Source organism: Oncorhynchus mykiss, chromosome 12 (assembly GCF_013265735.2).
Source record: "Oncorhynchus mykiss isolate Arlee chromosome 12, USDA_OmykA_1.1, whole genome shotgun sequence".
NCBI classification, from domain to species: domain Eukaryota; kingdom Metazoa; phylum Chordata; class Actinopteri; order Salmoniformes; family Salmonidae; genus Oncorhynchus; species Oncorhynchus mykiss.
The window spans coordinates 52667719-52684739 of record NC_048576.1 but is presented as its reverse complement, the minus strand read 5'-3'; the positions used below and the strand labels follow the sequence as shown (position 1 = coordinate 52684739).

The 17021-nt window shown below is 40.1% G+C and overlaps 1 protein-coding gene across 3 annotated transcripts in view; it reads left to right on the top strand.

The window, feature by feature from the left end:
• The first annotated feature begins 6992 nt into the window (after positions 1-6992).
• LOC110537756 (septin-8-A) overlaps positions 6993-17021 on the top strand; it is a 47811-nt gene continuing 37782 nt past the window's right edge. For 2 of the 3 annotated variants that reach the window (XM_021624123.2, XM_021624125.2), the window contains exons 1-4: positions 7283-7312; positions 15157-15271; positions 15526-15721; positions 16576-16762. In XM_021624123.2, coding sequence (XP_021479798.2) covers positions 7283-7312; positions 15157-15271; positions 15526-15721; positions 16576-16762 — 528 coding nt within the window. Of the gene's footprint in view, positions 7313-15156; positions 15272-15525; positions 15722-16575; positions 16763-17021 lie in introns of all 3 variants that reach the window. The other variant, XM_021624122.2, reaches the window with a different exon arrangement.

The window sequence follows — 17021 nt, the reverse complement described above, 5'->3', positions numbered from 1 at the left end:
TTTAGAATGAATGTAAAATGTCAGAATAATAGTATAGAGAATTATTTATTTCAGCTTTTATTTCATTCATCACATTCCCAGTGGGTCACAAGTTTACATACACTCAATTAGTATTTGGTAGCATTGCCTTTAAATTGTTTCACTTGGGTCAAACGTTATGGGTAGTTTTCCACAAGCTTCCCACAATAAGTTGGGTGAATTTTGGCCCGTTCCTCCAGACAGAGCTGATGTAACTGAGTTAGGTTTGTCAGCCTCCTTGCTCACGCATGCTTTTTCAGTTCAGTTCAGTTTTCTATAGGTTTGAGGTCAAGGCTTTGTGATGGCCACTCCAATACCTTGACTTTGTTGTCCTTAAGCCATTTTGCCAAAACTTTAGAAGTATGCCTGGGGTCATTGTCCATTTGGAAGACCCATTTGGAACCAAGCTTTAACTTCCTGCCTGACTGATGTCTTGAGATGTTGCTTCAATATATGAACATTATTTTTCTACCTCATGATGCCATCTATTTTGTGAAGTGCACCAGTCCCTCCTGCAGCAAAGCACCCTCACAACATGATGCTGCCACCCCTGTGCTTCATGGTTGGGATGGTGTTTTTTTGGCTTGCAAGCCTCCCCCTTTTTCCTCCAAACATAAAGATGGTCATTATGGCCAAACAGTTCTATTTTGTTTCATCAGACCAGAGGACATTTCTCCAAAAAGTACGATATTTATCCCCATGTGCAGATGCAAACTGTAGTCTGGCTTTCTTATGGCGGTTATGGAGTATTGGCTTCTACCTTTCTGAGCTGCCTTTCAGGTTATGTCGTTATAGAACTTGTTTTACTGTGGATATAGATACTTTTGTACCTGTCTCCTCCAGCATATTCACAAGGTCCTTTGCTGTTGTTCTGGGATTGATTTGCACTTTTCGCACCAAAGTACCTTCATCTCTAGGAGACAGAACGCGTCTCCTTCCTGAGCGGTGGGACGGCTGCGTGGTCCCATGGTGTTTATACTTGTGTACTATTGTTTGTACAGATGAACAGATGAAATCTTGGCTGATTTCTTTTGATTTTCCCATGATGTCAAGCACTGAGGCACTGAGTTTGAAGGTAGGCCTTGAAATACATCCACAGGTACACCTCCAATTGACGCAAATGATGTCAATTAGCCTATCAGAAGCTTCTAAAGCCATGACATAATTTTCTGGAATTTTCCAAGGTGTTTAAAGGCACAGTCAACTTATTGTATGTAAACTTCTGACCCACTAGAATTGTGATACAGTGAGTAATAAGTGAAACAATCTGTCCGTAAACAATTGTTGGAAAAATGTATTCTGTCATGTGCAAAGTAAATGTCCTAACCGACTTGCCAAAACTATAGTTTGTTAACAATATATTTATGGAGTGGTTGAAAAACGAGTTTTAATGACTCCAACCTAAGTGTATGTAAACTTCCGACTTCAACTGTAACTACCTGCAGATTCAGGGGACACATGGAAATAATTTTAAAAATACTTGTCTTGGGAGGTGGGCTCAGCTAGCCTGTAGTTGTCAGCACATTATATAAATGTTAGCCTACTCCAACATTATTCAACGGTTAGCCAACAAAAAGTTTTAAAAAAATACCGAAAACACTAGGGAGTATCTGACCATTCACATACCTATTCCACACATGCATAGAATGCATTGATACATTTAAGTATTACAATATGCTAGGCAAAGATGATGCAATGTTACAAAAACAGTAGAAATGCCAGGCAACACTGTTTCAATACCAAAGACACGGGGTGTATTCATTACGCCGATTCTGTTGCAAAACATTTAGTCTGTTGCAAAAGTAATCTTTTACTCCAAACGGAAAATGTTTTGCAATGAGAACGAGAGTTTTGGACAAATTCAGGTTGGTCCCTCCCATTGATGGTCCCTCCCCGTTTCGTTCTGTTTGTTCTGTTTGCTTCTGTTTGGGTCTTAAAGGCCCAGTGCAGTCATATATTTCCACTCTTTGAGATTTAAATAATACTGTGAAATTGTGAAGATGATGAAAATGCCCTTTTAATGTAATAGCTGTTTTAAAAATACCACCTGCAATACCAGCCTGTTTTGATGGGATGGAATTTTGTCCTGCCTGGTGACATCACAAGGCAGTAAGTTAGCTAATAGACCAATAGGAAAGAGAGTTCCAAATCTCTCTGCCAATAACATCTAGTTTTCAGTTTCCCCCTCCCCACTCAGACCACTCCAAGACCAATAAGAAATTTACAGCAGAAAATGTTTTGTCTTTGGAAAAGGGACATATCCATAGATTTTTGTTGTTGATGTATCTACACTCAAGCTGGGTGACGTTTGTACAATGTCCACATGTAGCCTACACCTGAAGGGATATCCCTTTAAAAAAGAGTGCAGCATTGAAACTGCAGTAAAAGTGCAATAACTGCAGTCGACTGTGGAATTTTGGACGCAGTAATTGCAGAATAACTGCAGTGTACTACACTATAACTGCAATTATACTGCAGCTACACTGTAAAATTACTGCAGTTTAAAAAACGGTGTTATTTTGGATGCAGTATTCGCAGCATACTGCAGTTATACTGCACTCTAACTGCAATCTTTAATCGTAAGGAATTAGTTATTGGATTTGTCTCCCAGGAAAGATCTAACAGTGGACATGAGAGATGAGACAAAACTAGCCAATTATAGAATAATGTGTTGAAGGACAGCTGAGCTGACTGAAGACCACTTAGGCTTGTTGATATTGTTTCCACGGTAACAATTGACATGACGTGATGAAACTTTGAAAATAAGTTGCAAGCTACTTTCGTGGCAAGGCGCTGTAAAACAAGTGCCTTATGAAACACTTTCCAGACACTGGGTCTTGCTATCTTGCCATAACTGACTTGACAGAGAAATATTAGCTAGATAGGATGGCCAAGAACTGAAGAACAAGGACATTGAAAAGATAAATTTAGCTCGTTTTTTATGCATCGGCAGAACAGAATGGCAGCGTCTCGTAAACTCATGGGTGGGGGAGTGTGTCTCTTTGTTAATAGCTAGTGCGCAATCTCTAATATTAAGGAAGTCTCAAGGTTCTGCTTGCCTGAGTTAGAATACTTCATGATAAGCTGTAGACCATACTATTTACCAAGAGAATTTTCATCTATATTTTCTGTAGCTGTATATTTACCACCACAAACCGATGCTGGTACTAAGACCGCACTCAACAAGCTATATAGGGCCAGCATTCCTAGTGGCCGGGGATTTTAATGCAGGAAAACTGAAATCCGTTTGACCTCATTTCTACCAGCATGTCACCTGAGTGTGCAAAGCTGTCATCAAGGCAAATGGTGGCTACTTTGAAGAATCTCAAATATAAAATATATTTTGATTTATTAAAAACTTTTTTGCTTACTACATGATTCCATATGTGCTATTTCATAGTTTTGATGTCTTCACTATTATTCTACAATGTAAAAAATAGTAAAAATAAAGAAAAACCCTTGGATGAGTAGGTGTGTCCAAACCTTAGACTGGTACTGTATATGTATAGTACATAGCTATCTCAACTACCTTGTACCCTGCACATCGTCTCGGTACTGGTACTCCTTGTACAGTCGTGGCCAAATGTTTTGAGAATGACACAAATATTCATTTTCACAAAGTTTGCTTCTTCAGTGTCTTTAGATATTTTTTGTCAGATGTTACTATGGAATACGGAAGTATAATTACAAGTATTTCATAAGTGTCAAAGGCTTTTATTGAAAATTACATGAAGTTGATGCAAAGAGTCAATATTTGCAGTGTTGACCCTTCTTTTTAAAGACCTCTGCTATCCGCCCTGGCATGCTGTCACTTAACATCTGGGCCACATCCTGACTCATGGCAGCCCATTCTTGCATAATCAATGCTTGCAGTTTGTCAGAATTTGTGGGGTTTTGTTTGTCCACCCACCTCTTGAGGATTGACCACAAATTTTCAATGGGATTAATGTCTGGGGAGTTTCCTGGCCATGGACCCAAAATATCAATGTTTTGTTCCCCGAGCCACTTGGTTATCACTTTTGCCTTATGGCAAGGTGCTCCATCATGCTGGAAAGGCATTATTCGTCACCAAACTGTTCCTGGATGGTTGGGAGAAGTTGCTCTCGGAGGATGTGTTGGTACCATTCTTTATTTTTGGCTGTGGCTGTGTTCTTAGGCAAAATTGTGAGTGAGCCCACTCCCTTGGCTGAGGAGCAACCCCAGACATGAATGGTCTCAGGATGCTTTACTGAAGGCATGACACAGGACTGATGGTAGTGCTCACCATGTTGTCTCTGGACAAGCTTTTTTCCGGATGCCCCAAACAATCGGAAAGGGGATTCATCAGAGAAAATGACTTTACCCCAGTCCTCAGCAGTCCAATCCCTGTACCTTTTGCAGAATATCAGTCTGTCCCCGATGTTGTTCCTGGAGAGAGGTGGCTTCTTTGCTGCCCTTCTTGACTCCAAAAGTCTTCGTCTCACTGTGCGTGCAGATGCCATGGTTGACAGATGAAGAACAATGATTCCAAGCACCACCCTCCTTTTGAAGCTTCCAGTCTGTTATTCAAACTCACTCAGCATGACAAAGTGATCTCCAGCCTTGTCCTCGTCAACACTCACACCTGTGTTAACGAATCACTGACATGATGTCAGCTGGTCCTTTTGTGGCAGGGCTGACATGTAGTGGAAATGTTTTTGGGGGATTCAGTTCATTTGTCTGGCAAAGAGGGACTTTGCAATTAATTGCATTTTTTTTTTTACAAAACATCCACATTCAAACGACAACATACAGACGAACACAAACATCCACAACATACAGACGAACACACAAACATCCACAACATCCTGCCCAGACCCACCTGCTCACACCCCCATCTCCCGTGCGCATATTACTCTTGCCACATGGCCTCAAACTGCACAATTTTGTTCCTCTCCGTAGCCCACACACTTTCAACATTTAGATAAAGCATTTGACCTTTCCATTGTGTTAATGATGGAGGAGTGGTTGATTTGACGTTTTAAGTATAACGTTTTTGAAGATGATTGAAGAGAAAAGTATTGTCCAACCCATCAGGTACAGTATCTCACTGCACTCATTATTGCCATGTCTTCAAAAATGCTGACATTTGAATACTTCTGGCAGCCAACTTTCTAACTCCGCCCATAACTTTTGGACTTCATAGCATTCCCAGAAGGCATGGATTATTGAGTCATTGTACAATTTACACTTAAGACATTACTCTGGCATTGTGCTGTAGAATTTGTGAATTTTGTCTCGTGTAATACATTAGTTTATACTGGATTAAGCATTTTCGATAACTGTAAATTCATTAGTTATGTTCCAACATTCCCTCTATCTTGTGCCAATATCAGTTATTTTTTAAGTCTTGCTTCCAGTAGTTTGTGTATTGTAGTTTAGATTGTCAGTTGTACAGGCTCTCTGCAAGGTTTTGTATATCTTACCGATCATATAAATATCATTTTCTGACTCAAATAGGGTTCCTACAAGATTGCTCTGTCCAAAAGATTTTAAATTGAAATTTGTTGATATGAAACTTTTAAGTTGCATGTATTTGAAAATATCTACATTGGTCAGTCCAAAACTGCTTTTTAAATTCGGTCATAGAAATAAATGTATTTCCTATCACCAAGTAATTTATGTTTTTTATGCCTTTAGTTTTCCATGTAGACTAACTTATCTTTGAATACTGAAATGCTCTTCAATGATTGTTCCATAGGGTTGTGTTTTTAGGTACCGTAGTGATATTTGTTCTTGTAGAAGACATTTGATTTTCTTCTATATTGTTAGTGTTCTTAACTATGAAGTTGCTGATGTGTTTAGCTTTATCCTTAGAAAATAGACATGTAAAAATATTCTGGGGATGAGTATGCTCCTCCTCAGTATGTTCCCATTATTCCACTTTAGTGCATATGTTAACTATGTATAAGTAAAAGCCCTGGGTGGCAAATTGATACAATTGCAAGTCTGGAAGGTTAAAACCACCCTTTGATTTAGAAAGATGTAGAACTTCCATTTTTATTCTATGAGTTGTATTTGACCATATAAAGTCTGTTATGACCTAGTATACTTTTTAAAAGAATGTATTCCGTGTGGTCATGGGTATTACCAAGAATAAATATAAAAACTTTGGGAGCCATGCCATTCTGAAGAGGTTTATTCTGCCTGTTAGATTTATGGGAAGATTGTTTGTTTTAATTAGATCTGTTTACGTATTGTTGAGTAATGGGATAAAGTTATCTTTATATATTTGTTGTTTGTTGTCACTTATTAAGCCATCCTAAGTATTTGATATGTTATTGTGGTCCACTTAAAGGGTTGCTGTAGAGATCAAGAGTTGTTATTTTCCCTATTTTATAGACAGAGCATTTAGAGTATTCTGAACATATTTTTTTGCAAGGGGGGCATTGCGTTTTCAATATTGGTCTGGAATATCAGGAACTATTCTGCAAATAAGTTTAGTTTATGTTCATGTTTACCAATACTGATACCTGTTAGGTTTGGGTCCTGTAGTACAACTGCAGTTATAAAGTGCAGTATAACTGTTGTACGCGGCAAATACTGCGTCCAGAATAACAGTTTTTTACTGCAGTAATTTTGCAGTGTACCTGCATTTAGAGTGCAGTACAACGCAGTTATTCTGCAATTACTACATCCAAAATTCAACAGTTGACTGCAGTTAATGCACTTTTTGTCAGTTTCAATACGGCAATCTTTTTCTGTAAGGGCAGTGCAAACTGGTGGGAGAGAGGTCATTCATCCCTGTCTTGTGCCCCTTTCTAAAGCGATTCATCAGATAATGCATTATTATCAGTACATTTGTAACAGCCTAAACATAACGAGACTTATATTCGATCAAATAAGCCTCACGTAATTCGACACTCTATCATAGACCTCCATACAAAAAAAAGGGTATTGCAGTCAAAGCTCTCCAAACTACAAATCCCATGAGTGACCCTGCACGGCAAAAGCTTATCGATGGCTTTTCATAATCATCAGCGCTTGGAACGTCAATGATACAATGTTGAAAATGTTTCTTCATCTGCAAAGATAATAACAACCGTTCCAAATCTTCAGCGCGCTGTCCTGTCGTCGCTTGCATACCTCCGACAGCATTCCTAAACCAAATGGGAGTTTCCAGGAAGTGGCCATATTGGAAGCACTACCAAGCTCGTTCCCCTGTGTCAGTTTACGGAGAGAGTGAGACGAGGGCAGTTAGTTCCCTTTTGCCTAGCTCGGCATTAAAACGTATACATTCCGCACCATGGCTGCTACGGATGTAGACATATTTTCCGTAAGTACACTAATACAGTTTTCTGCCTATCAGCGTATCGCAATATGCATCTATGTAAGGGAATTTGCAATTATTCGTGGAAGTGTGGGCTATGTGGACTAACCGTAGTGAGCAGAGATGGTGGAAGTGATTTCTCTGAATAAGTGTTCACGTTGGATTGTCTTGATGGTGTTGTGCTCAGGACATGGCTCATTAATTATTTGCGAGTTTCGTAATGAGTTGATTACAAACAGAGGCATATCGTTATTGCTGTATTGATAGTAGCATATACCGGTAGTATGTGCATTGGTGTAATTCCTCCATTGAGTTACACCAGCTGATAGCTGCTCATACCACGGTATGGTACCTACAGGAAATTGTAGTGACCCCAAATCTCCCTGGACAAGCATTTAGCCTACCCCATATTAGCTACAATGTAGCAACATTGTTTACTAATCATTGGTTGGTTTTATCTAATCATTGATTTGACCTTCTTCCTTTGAGAAACAATGTGGTTACATTGGAACTTCCTGTTTAGGCAGTCTAAAATTATGCTTTAGGCTAGCCGCCATACTAATGATTTAATGTTGTGATGGAGATTGAATTGCCTTTTTGAAGGGAAGATGGGCATCTTTTTGTTCAGTAGCCTAATTCAATTCTCAGGGATTTTTTTTGAAGAGTATTTTTTTATATATATATTTTTTTTGCAGCACTTCATTGTTTCTGAGTATTATTAAACTGATGTTTTATTTTTTGTTTAACTAGGCAAATCAGTTCAGAACAAATTCATATTTTACAATGACGGCCTACGCCGGCCAAACCCTGCCCTACCCAGGACGACGCTGGGCCAATTGTGTGCCGCCTGATGACGGCCGGTTGTGATACAGCCCGGGATCGAACCAGGGTCTGTAGTGACGCCTCTAGTACTGAGAAGCAGTGCCTTAGACCGCTGCGCAACTTGGGAGCCGTGATGTAGTAGTTCTTTCTGTCTGAATGCATCCCAAAATCTATCCTGAAGATACAATGTTGAATTGCATCTCACAACCTCTAAAAGCCAGGATGTTGAATTAAAAACATATTTAAACTTATTTTACCAGTTGTCTGTACGGTTGGTCCTTTTGCAGATAGGAATGTGATACAATTTATCCAAAGGAAAGTATAATTACATGAACTTTTCAAAGCGCTGGTACGAAGTTCAGATTTCTATGATCTGAAACATGCGCAGATCCACGTTGTGTGCATACTTCGGGTGATGGAAATCTGAACGCACTACCAGCGCTTTGAAAAGTTGAAGTAATTAATCAAATAAAATCAATAATTGTCACATGCTTCGTATCAACCGGTGTAGACTAACAGTGAAATGCTTACTTATGGGCCCTTCCCAACAATGGAGAGAGAGGAAAAATAATAACACAAGGAATAAATACACAATGAGTAACATTAATTTGCCTATATTCACAGGGTACCAGTACCGATGGTATGTACAAGGTAATTGAGGTTGATATGTACATATAGGTGGTGATAAAGTGACTAGGCAACATGATAGATAGATAAAACAGTAGCAGCAGCGTATGTGATGAGTCAAGAGTTATTGCAAATAGGGTCCATGCACATAGTCCGGGTAGCAATTGGTTAACTAATTATACTTTTCTATGGATACAGAATCACACTCCAACTTGCAAAACGACCAACCACACGGACAACCGGTAAAGTAGGTTAAAACATTTTCTTCAAAATTCTGTCTTTTAGAGGTTGTGAGATGAAACTTTCCTAATCCAAATGCTCATTTATGCCTGTCGTAGAATTCAATGTAACTCAACGTATGGTCTTCAGGGCAGTGTTCATTTTGGCAGCTATTTTAGATGGTCTAGTTTTAGTCTTAAAATACCTTTTTTAGTTTTAGCCATGTTTATGTAATTTAATCCTTCGTTAGTTTTAGTTATCAGTCGACTAAAACTCTGGACAATTTGTCTAGTTTTAGTCACAACCATTTTAGTCACAACCATCTTAGTCACAAGTCAGTGCATTTTTTATATTAAATTATGAATATTTAGGCACATTCAGATAGCCTTGTCCAACTAGGCCTATTATTCCTTTGTGTACCTTAGCTGGCAACATTGATATTGTGGCAGATTTTAACCAATGCCAGCCATAATTAACTCTATAGGCTATAGAGCTTTGACTACAGGTTAAACAATTTACAGCTCTGATTTTCTCCACATCATAATCAAGGGGGCGAAATAACAGTGGCATTAAAAAATGCCAGAAGTATTACTATACTTCTAAAATGTTACATTGTTTGAGTTTTTTTTCCCCCATGTGTCTCGTTATAGTCATAGTTTTAGTCAGGAAAAATGGGTAATTGACAAGTATTTTTCGTTATAGTTATTGTTGGGGAAATTAACACTGATTCAGGCTACCCAAAACCTAAAACTGGATTATGATTACATGTCATCATAAACAATGCAAAATATGAATGGTGTTTGTGAGGCATGTGGCTACAAAGACACCACACAAGATGGTGTGATAAGCTTTTTTGGTACAGGTCCACAGTGTTGATTTAACTTTTAGCCAATCCATAAGCACATTCCTTGAGTTGTTGAATTAGACAGTAAGCACTAAATTGCTTGGATAAGTAGATTAACAGAGGAGCCACTCCTTCCTCAACTTGTCACATTTGATTTAGGGAAGGGAGATTTTTCACCCTAAAGAGAGAACAACTCCTAAATTGCAGATTGCATGCAGATACAGTACTCCCTAAAGGTTCCATTGTATTGCCGAGTAGGGGCAGTGATTACAGAATGATCAAGCCAAATGATTAGATTTGCGTATAGGGAATGCAGTGAAATTGGTGTGAGGAACAACTGTGTCATTCCTATTTACTACCCAAGTTTTATGTTGTAGCCTACGATGCAAGCAAGACGATTTGTTTGAAGGGCACTGTTAATTATGACTGGTTATTGATGGGGAGGATGTATGGTTGATTGCATTGATAGGTTGAACAAAGTAGGGTGCAGAAAGCTATGTGAAACAAGCAGTGTCAAAACAATAAAACAAGAGTTGTAGGGGAGCATTGATCGTATTGTACTACAGCGATCTATTTTAGCCCTGATTTATATAATGAATTGCCCGTAGCGGCTGTAGAATGTTTGATGCTTACTGACCCCTAAGAACATCAATGTGTTATGATGCCAACATAATGCATACCATTGGGCCACGCACATTGCCTTGAGATGAAAGGCATGCTAATGAGTTTTGACACTTAAAAAAAATCATAATTTTTTGGTTGTTGATGCATATTCGTAATCCTATAGTAGATACAGTGCCTTGCGAAAGTATTCGGCCCCCTTGAACTTTGCAACCTTTGCCACATTTCAGGCTTCAAACATAAAGATATAAAACTGTATTTTTTTGTGAAGAATCAACAACAAGTGGGACACAATCATTAAGTGGAACGACATTTATTGGATATTTCAAACTTTTTTAACAAATCAAAAACTGAAAAATTGGGCGTGCAAAATTATTCAGCCCCTTCACTTTCAGTGCAGCAAACTCTCTCCAGAAGTTCAGTGAGGATCTCTGAATGATCCAATGTTGACCTAAAAGACTAATGATGATAAATACAATCCACCTGTGTGTAATCAAGTCTCCGTATAAAGCCGGATTTGGATACAAAAGTGCACAAACGAAGGAGAAAAGGTGAGAGAAGGAATACAACGTGGCTGCTATGAAAGTGAACTGTGTTTACACGTGATCAGGGGTGTTAATTCTGTTGAAAAACATTTCTTAAACGGAAGCAAACGAAATGAATAAATTTACCTGAAATTGTCTAGTAGAAAGTCTTGTTTGCAACTGTTGGTCTAATGATGACACCCTAGATGAGCTAGATGCAGGCATGTGTGTGCAAGGCAGTATTGAATGTGTCACTGTCTGTCACCTCAAAATTCTCTCCACCTGTGTGCACCTACGTTGTAAACTTCATTCATAGGCTAGGTTGTAGCAACCTCATGATGGGTTAAGGGAAAATTAGAGTATCATGTAGTAGCCTAAACCTATCAATGGTACATTGAACTGGGTGAAAGGAATATGAATGACCGTCATCCAATATGCTGTAAAAGACATAAGGCAATGCTTTTGGAACATTTATTTTGTCCCCCCTCATCATAAACGGCACTGACCGCCACTGATCCCCATGATAATGAAGTTTCTAGCATTCTCTGTAGAACGATTTGGGACAGATTCTTGTAACCTGAGTGTTGCATAATCTGTTTTATATTGACCATGCAACACATTACAGCCTGGAGGCTGGGCTGTCACATCCACTGTTGTAAAACACTGATTAGCTTAGGCTGTGTGGGGAGTCAATTATCCATGTTATTTTGATTCCTATATCTCACCATCTGATGTCATACACATGCACAAACCTATGAAACTGTCGATTTGGCTGTAACTGAATGTATTTCCTGACACCAACAGATTGGTATGCTCCTGTCGATCTCGTAAAATGGCCACTGCTGTCTCCCCTCTCCTCGGTCTTGTTTCTGTCTTTCCTTTTGGACAGAGGCGTGTGACGAGAGAGACGGAGGAGTTTCTGCCAGACAGGCAGCTCTGTGTAGGAGTGTGTTTATTAAAGAAAATATAGACTTTATTTTTCCTTGGATGCCTGGTGCCATGCGATGACCTAATCTCCACCATCTGCATACTGTAGACCTGTGCAGCCTTGTGTTAATAATTCTCCATTATACTCCGTGTAGTGCCAGTAGCAGCAGTAGTGTGTCGCTGATGGGTTGTGTGTTAGTTCAGATCGACTTCAGATTGACTTCAGGTGGGGATGAAAATTCTTCTGGGGGTCTCTGTCAGTTTGTCTGCGAATAAATCGTCCCAAGATCCATGTTTTGCCCTAAGGCTTAATGTTAACACTGTTTTTTTTGTTTAAGTACTTTGTAATTTGTAATGTATTGTCACAGATAAAGCAAGGGACTGTACAAAGAGCTTTCAATTCTTATCAAGGTTTACTAGCCTATCGGCAATTACATGGAAATGGTATTACGCAGAGACTCTGATTTTTCACTATAAAATGTACAGTCGTGGCCAAAAGTTTTGAGAATGACACAAATATTAATTTCCACAGTTTGCTGCTTCAGTGTCTTTAGATATTTTTTGTCAGATGTTACTATGGAATACTGAAGTATAATTACAAGCATTTTATAAGTGTCAAAGGCTTTTATTGAAAATTACAAGTTGATGCGAAGAGTCAATATTTGCGGTGTTGACCCTTCTTTTTAAAGACCTCTGCAATCCGCCCTGGCATGCTGTCAATTAACTTCTGGGCCACATCCTGACTCATGGCAGCCCATTCTTGCATAAGCAATGCTTGGAGTTTGTCAGAATTTGTGGGGTTTTGTTTGTCCACCCACCTCTTGAGGATTGACCACAAATTCTCAATGGGATTAAGGCCTGGGGAGTTTCCTGGCCATGGACTCAAAATATCGATGTTCTGTTCCCTGAGCCACTTAGTTATCACTTTTGCCTTATGGCAAGGTGCTCCTTCATGCTGGAAAGGCATTGTTCGTCACCAAACTGTTCCTGGATGGTTGGGAGAAGTTGCTCTCGGAGGATGTGTTGGTACCATTCTTTATTCATGGCTGTGTTCTTAGGCAAAATTGTGAGTGAGCCTACTCCCTTGGCTGAGGAGCAACCCCACACATGAATGATCTCAGGATGCTTTACTGTTAGCATGACACAGGACTGGTGGTAGCACTCACCTTGTCTTCTCCGGACAAGCTTTTTTCCTGATGCCCCAAACAATCGAAAAGGGGATTCATCAGAGAAAATGACTTTACCCCAGTCCTCAGCAGTCCAATCCCTGTACCTTTTGCAGAATATCAGTCTGTCCCTGATGTTGTTCCTTGAGAGAAGTGGCTTCTTTGCTGCCCTTCTTGACTCCAATTCTTCGCTTCACTGTGCGTGCAGATGCACTCACCTGCCTGCTGCCATTCCTGAGCAAGCTCTGTACAGGTGGTGCCCCAATACCGCAGCTGAATCAACTTTAGGAGACGGTCCTGGCGCATGCTGGACTTTCTTGGGTGCCCTGAAGCCTTCCTCGCAACAATTGAACCGCTCTCCTTGAAGTTCTTGATGATCCGATAAATGATTTAGGTGCAATCTTACTGGCAGCAATATCCTTGCCTTTTTGTGCCAAGCAATGATGACCATGGTTAACAGAGGAAGAACAATGATCCCATGCACCACCCTCCTTTTGAAGCTTCCCGTCTGTTATTCAAACTCAATCAGTGTGACAGATTGATCTCCAGCCTTGTCCTCATCAACACTCACACCTGTGTTAACAAGAGAATCACTGACATGATGTCAGCTGGTCCTTTTGTGGAATGGCTGAAATGCAGTGGAAATGTTTTTTGGGATTCAGTTCATTTGCATGGCTAAGAGGGACTTCATCTGAACACTCTTCATAACATTCTGGAGTATCAGCAAATTGCCATCATACAACCTGAGACAGCAGACTTTGTGCAAATTCATATTTGTGTCATTCTGAAAACTTTTGGCCACGACTGTATACCAAAAAACCAACAACATTGATTTCAAAGTTTAACAAACCGTAGGACTATAATATGCATAAGGATTACTTTTTACAAAAACACATTTACAGGAAGAACTGTGCAGATACAACACTTTGTACCAGAATAACATCGAGGGAGGGTTTACTGTGATTCAGTTAACAAACTTTGAACAATTTAAAAAGTAAAAAAATGTGCAGATGCGAAGTTGTCATTGTGCATAGAGTTTTATGGTTTGTTAACATTGATTTTTAATGTTTTTGGTTAGCATATATTTTAAAGAGAGATATATCAGCGTAGTTCTGTCACTTTGGAATCGCCCTGACATATTTCTGAGGTCAGCCGTTTCCCATGCAAATCACTGGATCAAGAGGAAGTGTGGTGTTTCCTTTCCTCTGAACTTTTTACCAGAGCCTCTCTGAAAGGCACTATCTCATGACTCTTATACTATTACTTTGCACTCATATACAGACTCCATTCCCTGACTAGTGTGAAGGATGGATGCCTCTCAGCTTATGTGACGTGTGCATTCAGTCAGAGTTCATCTCTGAGGAGTTCGTGTCCACATCCGCAGTTCTGTATGATCCTTGAGAAAACACACTGGAGCAGGTTTTGTGTTTGTTTGCATTCCCTTTGTGGCCCTCAGTCGATTCCAATTGCACACAGGCCTGCCTGCACTGCTCAGCTCTTAGGCTGCGTCCGGTGACATCACCCCCCCCCCCCAAATATGCAGCCTTAGTAGGAAAGACCAAGCCAGACACATGTGGAGGAGCCTGTTGATCTCAAGATGGTCTCTCTGCTTTCTCTGCACAACGGAGATGGGCAAGATAAGGGACTACATTATTGTTTCCCCCCCCCCCCCCCCACCATGACTCATTAGAGATTAGCTGTTGTTCACTGAGGTGGGAGTAGGCTCACTCCCTAACCGTTGCAGTTGCCAGATTTATTTTGTGTGACCTCAATTAATCCCACTTGATTTTTGGAATCTCTAGTCTCTTCTCTGTGCAGAGATGCCACCTCCTGTTTAAATGATTACTCCAGCTCCCTCCTCAGCACTCTCCAGAGTGCTCATCTCATTATTTAAGCTTTAAGGCACATTATGATGAGCTACATGTCCTGTATAATGTATTATCTGAAAATGGCATATGCATAGGGGACAAATGGAATATGGTGGTGGTATTTCATATTGCTTATGTCCTCGATTCACAGTAATACGTTTTCTCTCAGTGCTTTCACCCCCTCGCATATCTCTAGCCCTGCCATCATTATTAATTTATTTAATTTTTGCAGAATGAAGAAAAGCGTAACCTCAGTTTGGGCGGCCATGTTGGTTTTGACAGCCTTCCCGATCAGCTGGTCAGTAAATCGGTGACACAGGGTTTCTGCTTCAACATCCTCTGTGTAGGTGAGTATCAAACCACATGGTAGTGCTACTGTTACTGCACTATCTCAGGGCACCTTATTCCCTATATAGGGCTCTGGACAAAAGTAGTGCACTATATAGGGAATCGGGTGCCATTCGGTATGCAGCCAGGGTTATTTCTGTCCTTGATATGAACGAGAATTAAGACGACTGCTGCTGTGAAGAGGCTGAGAGAATAATGTCCCCCCTGAGAGTTATTGAGACCTAACAACACTTTTCCCTCTCTTGCCTCCTAGGGGAAACGGGTATTGGCAAGTCGACGTTAATGAATACACTTTTTAACACAATGTTTGAGAACGAGGAGGCCAGCCACTACCAGAATGGCGTGTGTATGCGGCCCAGAACATACGACCTCCAGGAGAGCAACGTCCACCTAAAGCTGACTATTGTGGACACTGTGGGGTTCGGGGATCAGATCAACAAGGAGGAGAGGTAAGCAGCAGATGCTTAGAATCCTACTTTCAGCTGTTCACTAATTGAAGCATTGCCATTGAGTCACTCTATCCTTTTCATACTCACAGTGAATGATAACATGCCATCTTTTAGAGTAAATTGCTTACATTGCCTGGAATGTAGACAAGACAAGCACAGTCACTAATTTTTCAGGACATTTTTTTCCGCCCCCTGAATGGAGCGGGGTTTAGAAGGATGAGGAGGAGGACATTCTTGGTTTGAACTACAGCTGTGGGGCTGAGTGTTTGTGTGATCTCCGCAGCAAGATGGCTCACACGCCCCTGAATGATACAGTGGGAGGAACAGGCCGTAACTCATGTTGTTTGGGAAAAAGCTGCAGCAATAATGCGTCCCAAATAGTCTTTAAAGGTCATCAGTGACGCGTTCTGGGAAAATAGCTTAGAGACGTTAAAGTCAAGGTTAAACATTGTGTATATATGTTCTTGGCAAGCCTTTAGATCACTTATTTACCCTACATGCTACAGTATAGTGGTGGACACAGGGATGTGACTAGTACTTTTAGTCCATGATTTCACAAGCTAACCAGGGTTTAATAGTGACTTTGGGATTGTTTTTTCGTCTCACTTCCTTAGAATGCTAGACTAAACACACTGGCATATTAAATATTCACCTCTGTGACCTCTTAAATATTTTTTTTACACAAGTAGATGCAGGATACTTGAATAAAGATAATTTATGTACACAGACATCTGATACCCCCACTGGCAACTTTGAAAGAAACCAAGAAAGTACATGGGATAGTGGGAACAAAAGGAATCAAAGTCAAACTTTGTTTTACACTTCGTATAACTACATTGCTTTTCATTTTGCAGTTATAAACCGATAGTGGACTATATCGACACACAGTTTGAAAACTACCTTCAGGAAGAGCTGAAAATCAAGCGCTCCCTCTTCAACTACCACGACGGGAGGATCCACATCTGTCTGTACTTCATCGCTCCCACTGGGCATTCACTGAAGTCCTTGGATTTAGTTACCATGAAGAAACTGGACAGCAAGGTAAAGGATCACTACCACCAATGCCTTGTGGGCAAAAAACAGACTGCATCCTATTGTTTGACTTAAAAAATATTAAACTTTGACTGGTATGAATTTCAGTTGTAGAATAGTCAGATATTCATGTAGGTCTGGGGACCCACAATGTCCTAGAAAAGGAAGCGACAGACATTCCACATAGCATTTTATTGGATAGGATTTCCTGAGGTTTATATCATACCCTAGTGTATTGGTCAGAATTATTAAGCAAGTATGAGGCTGT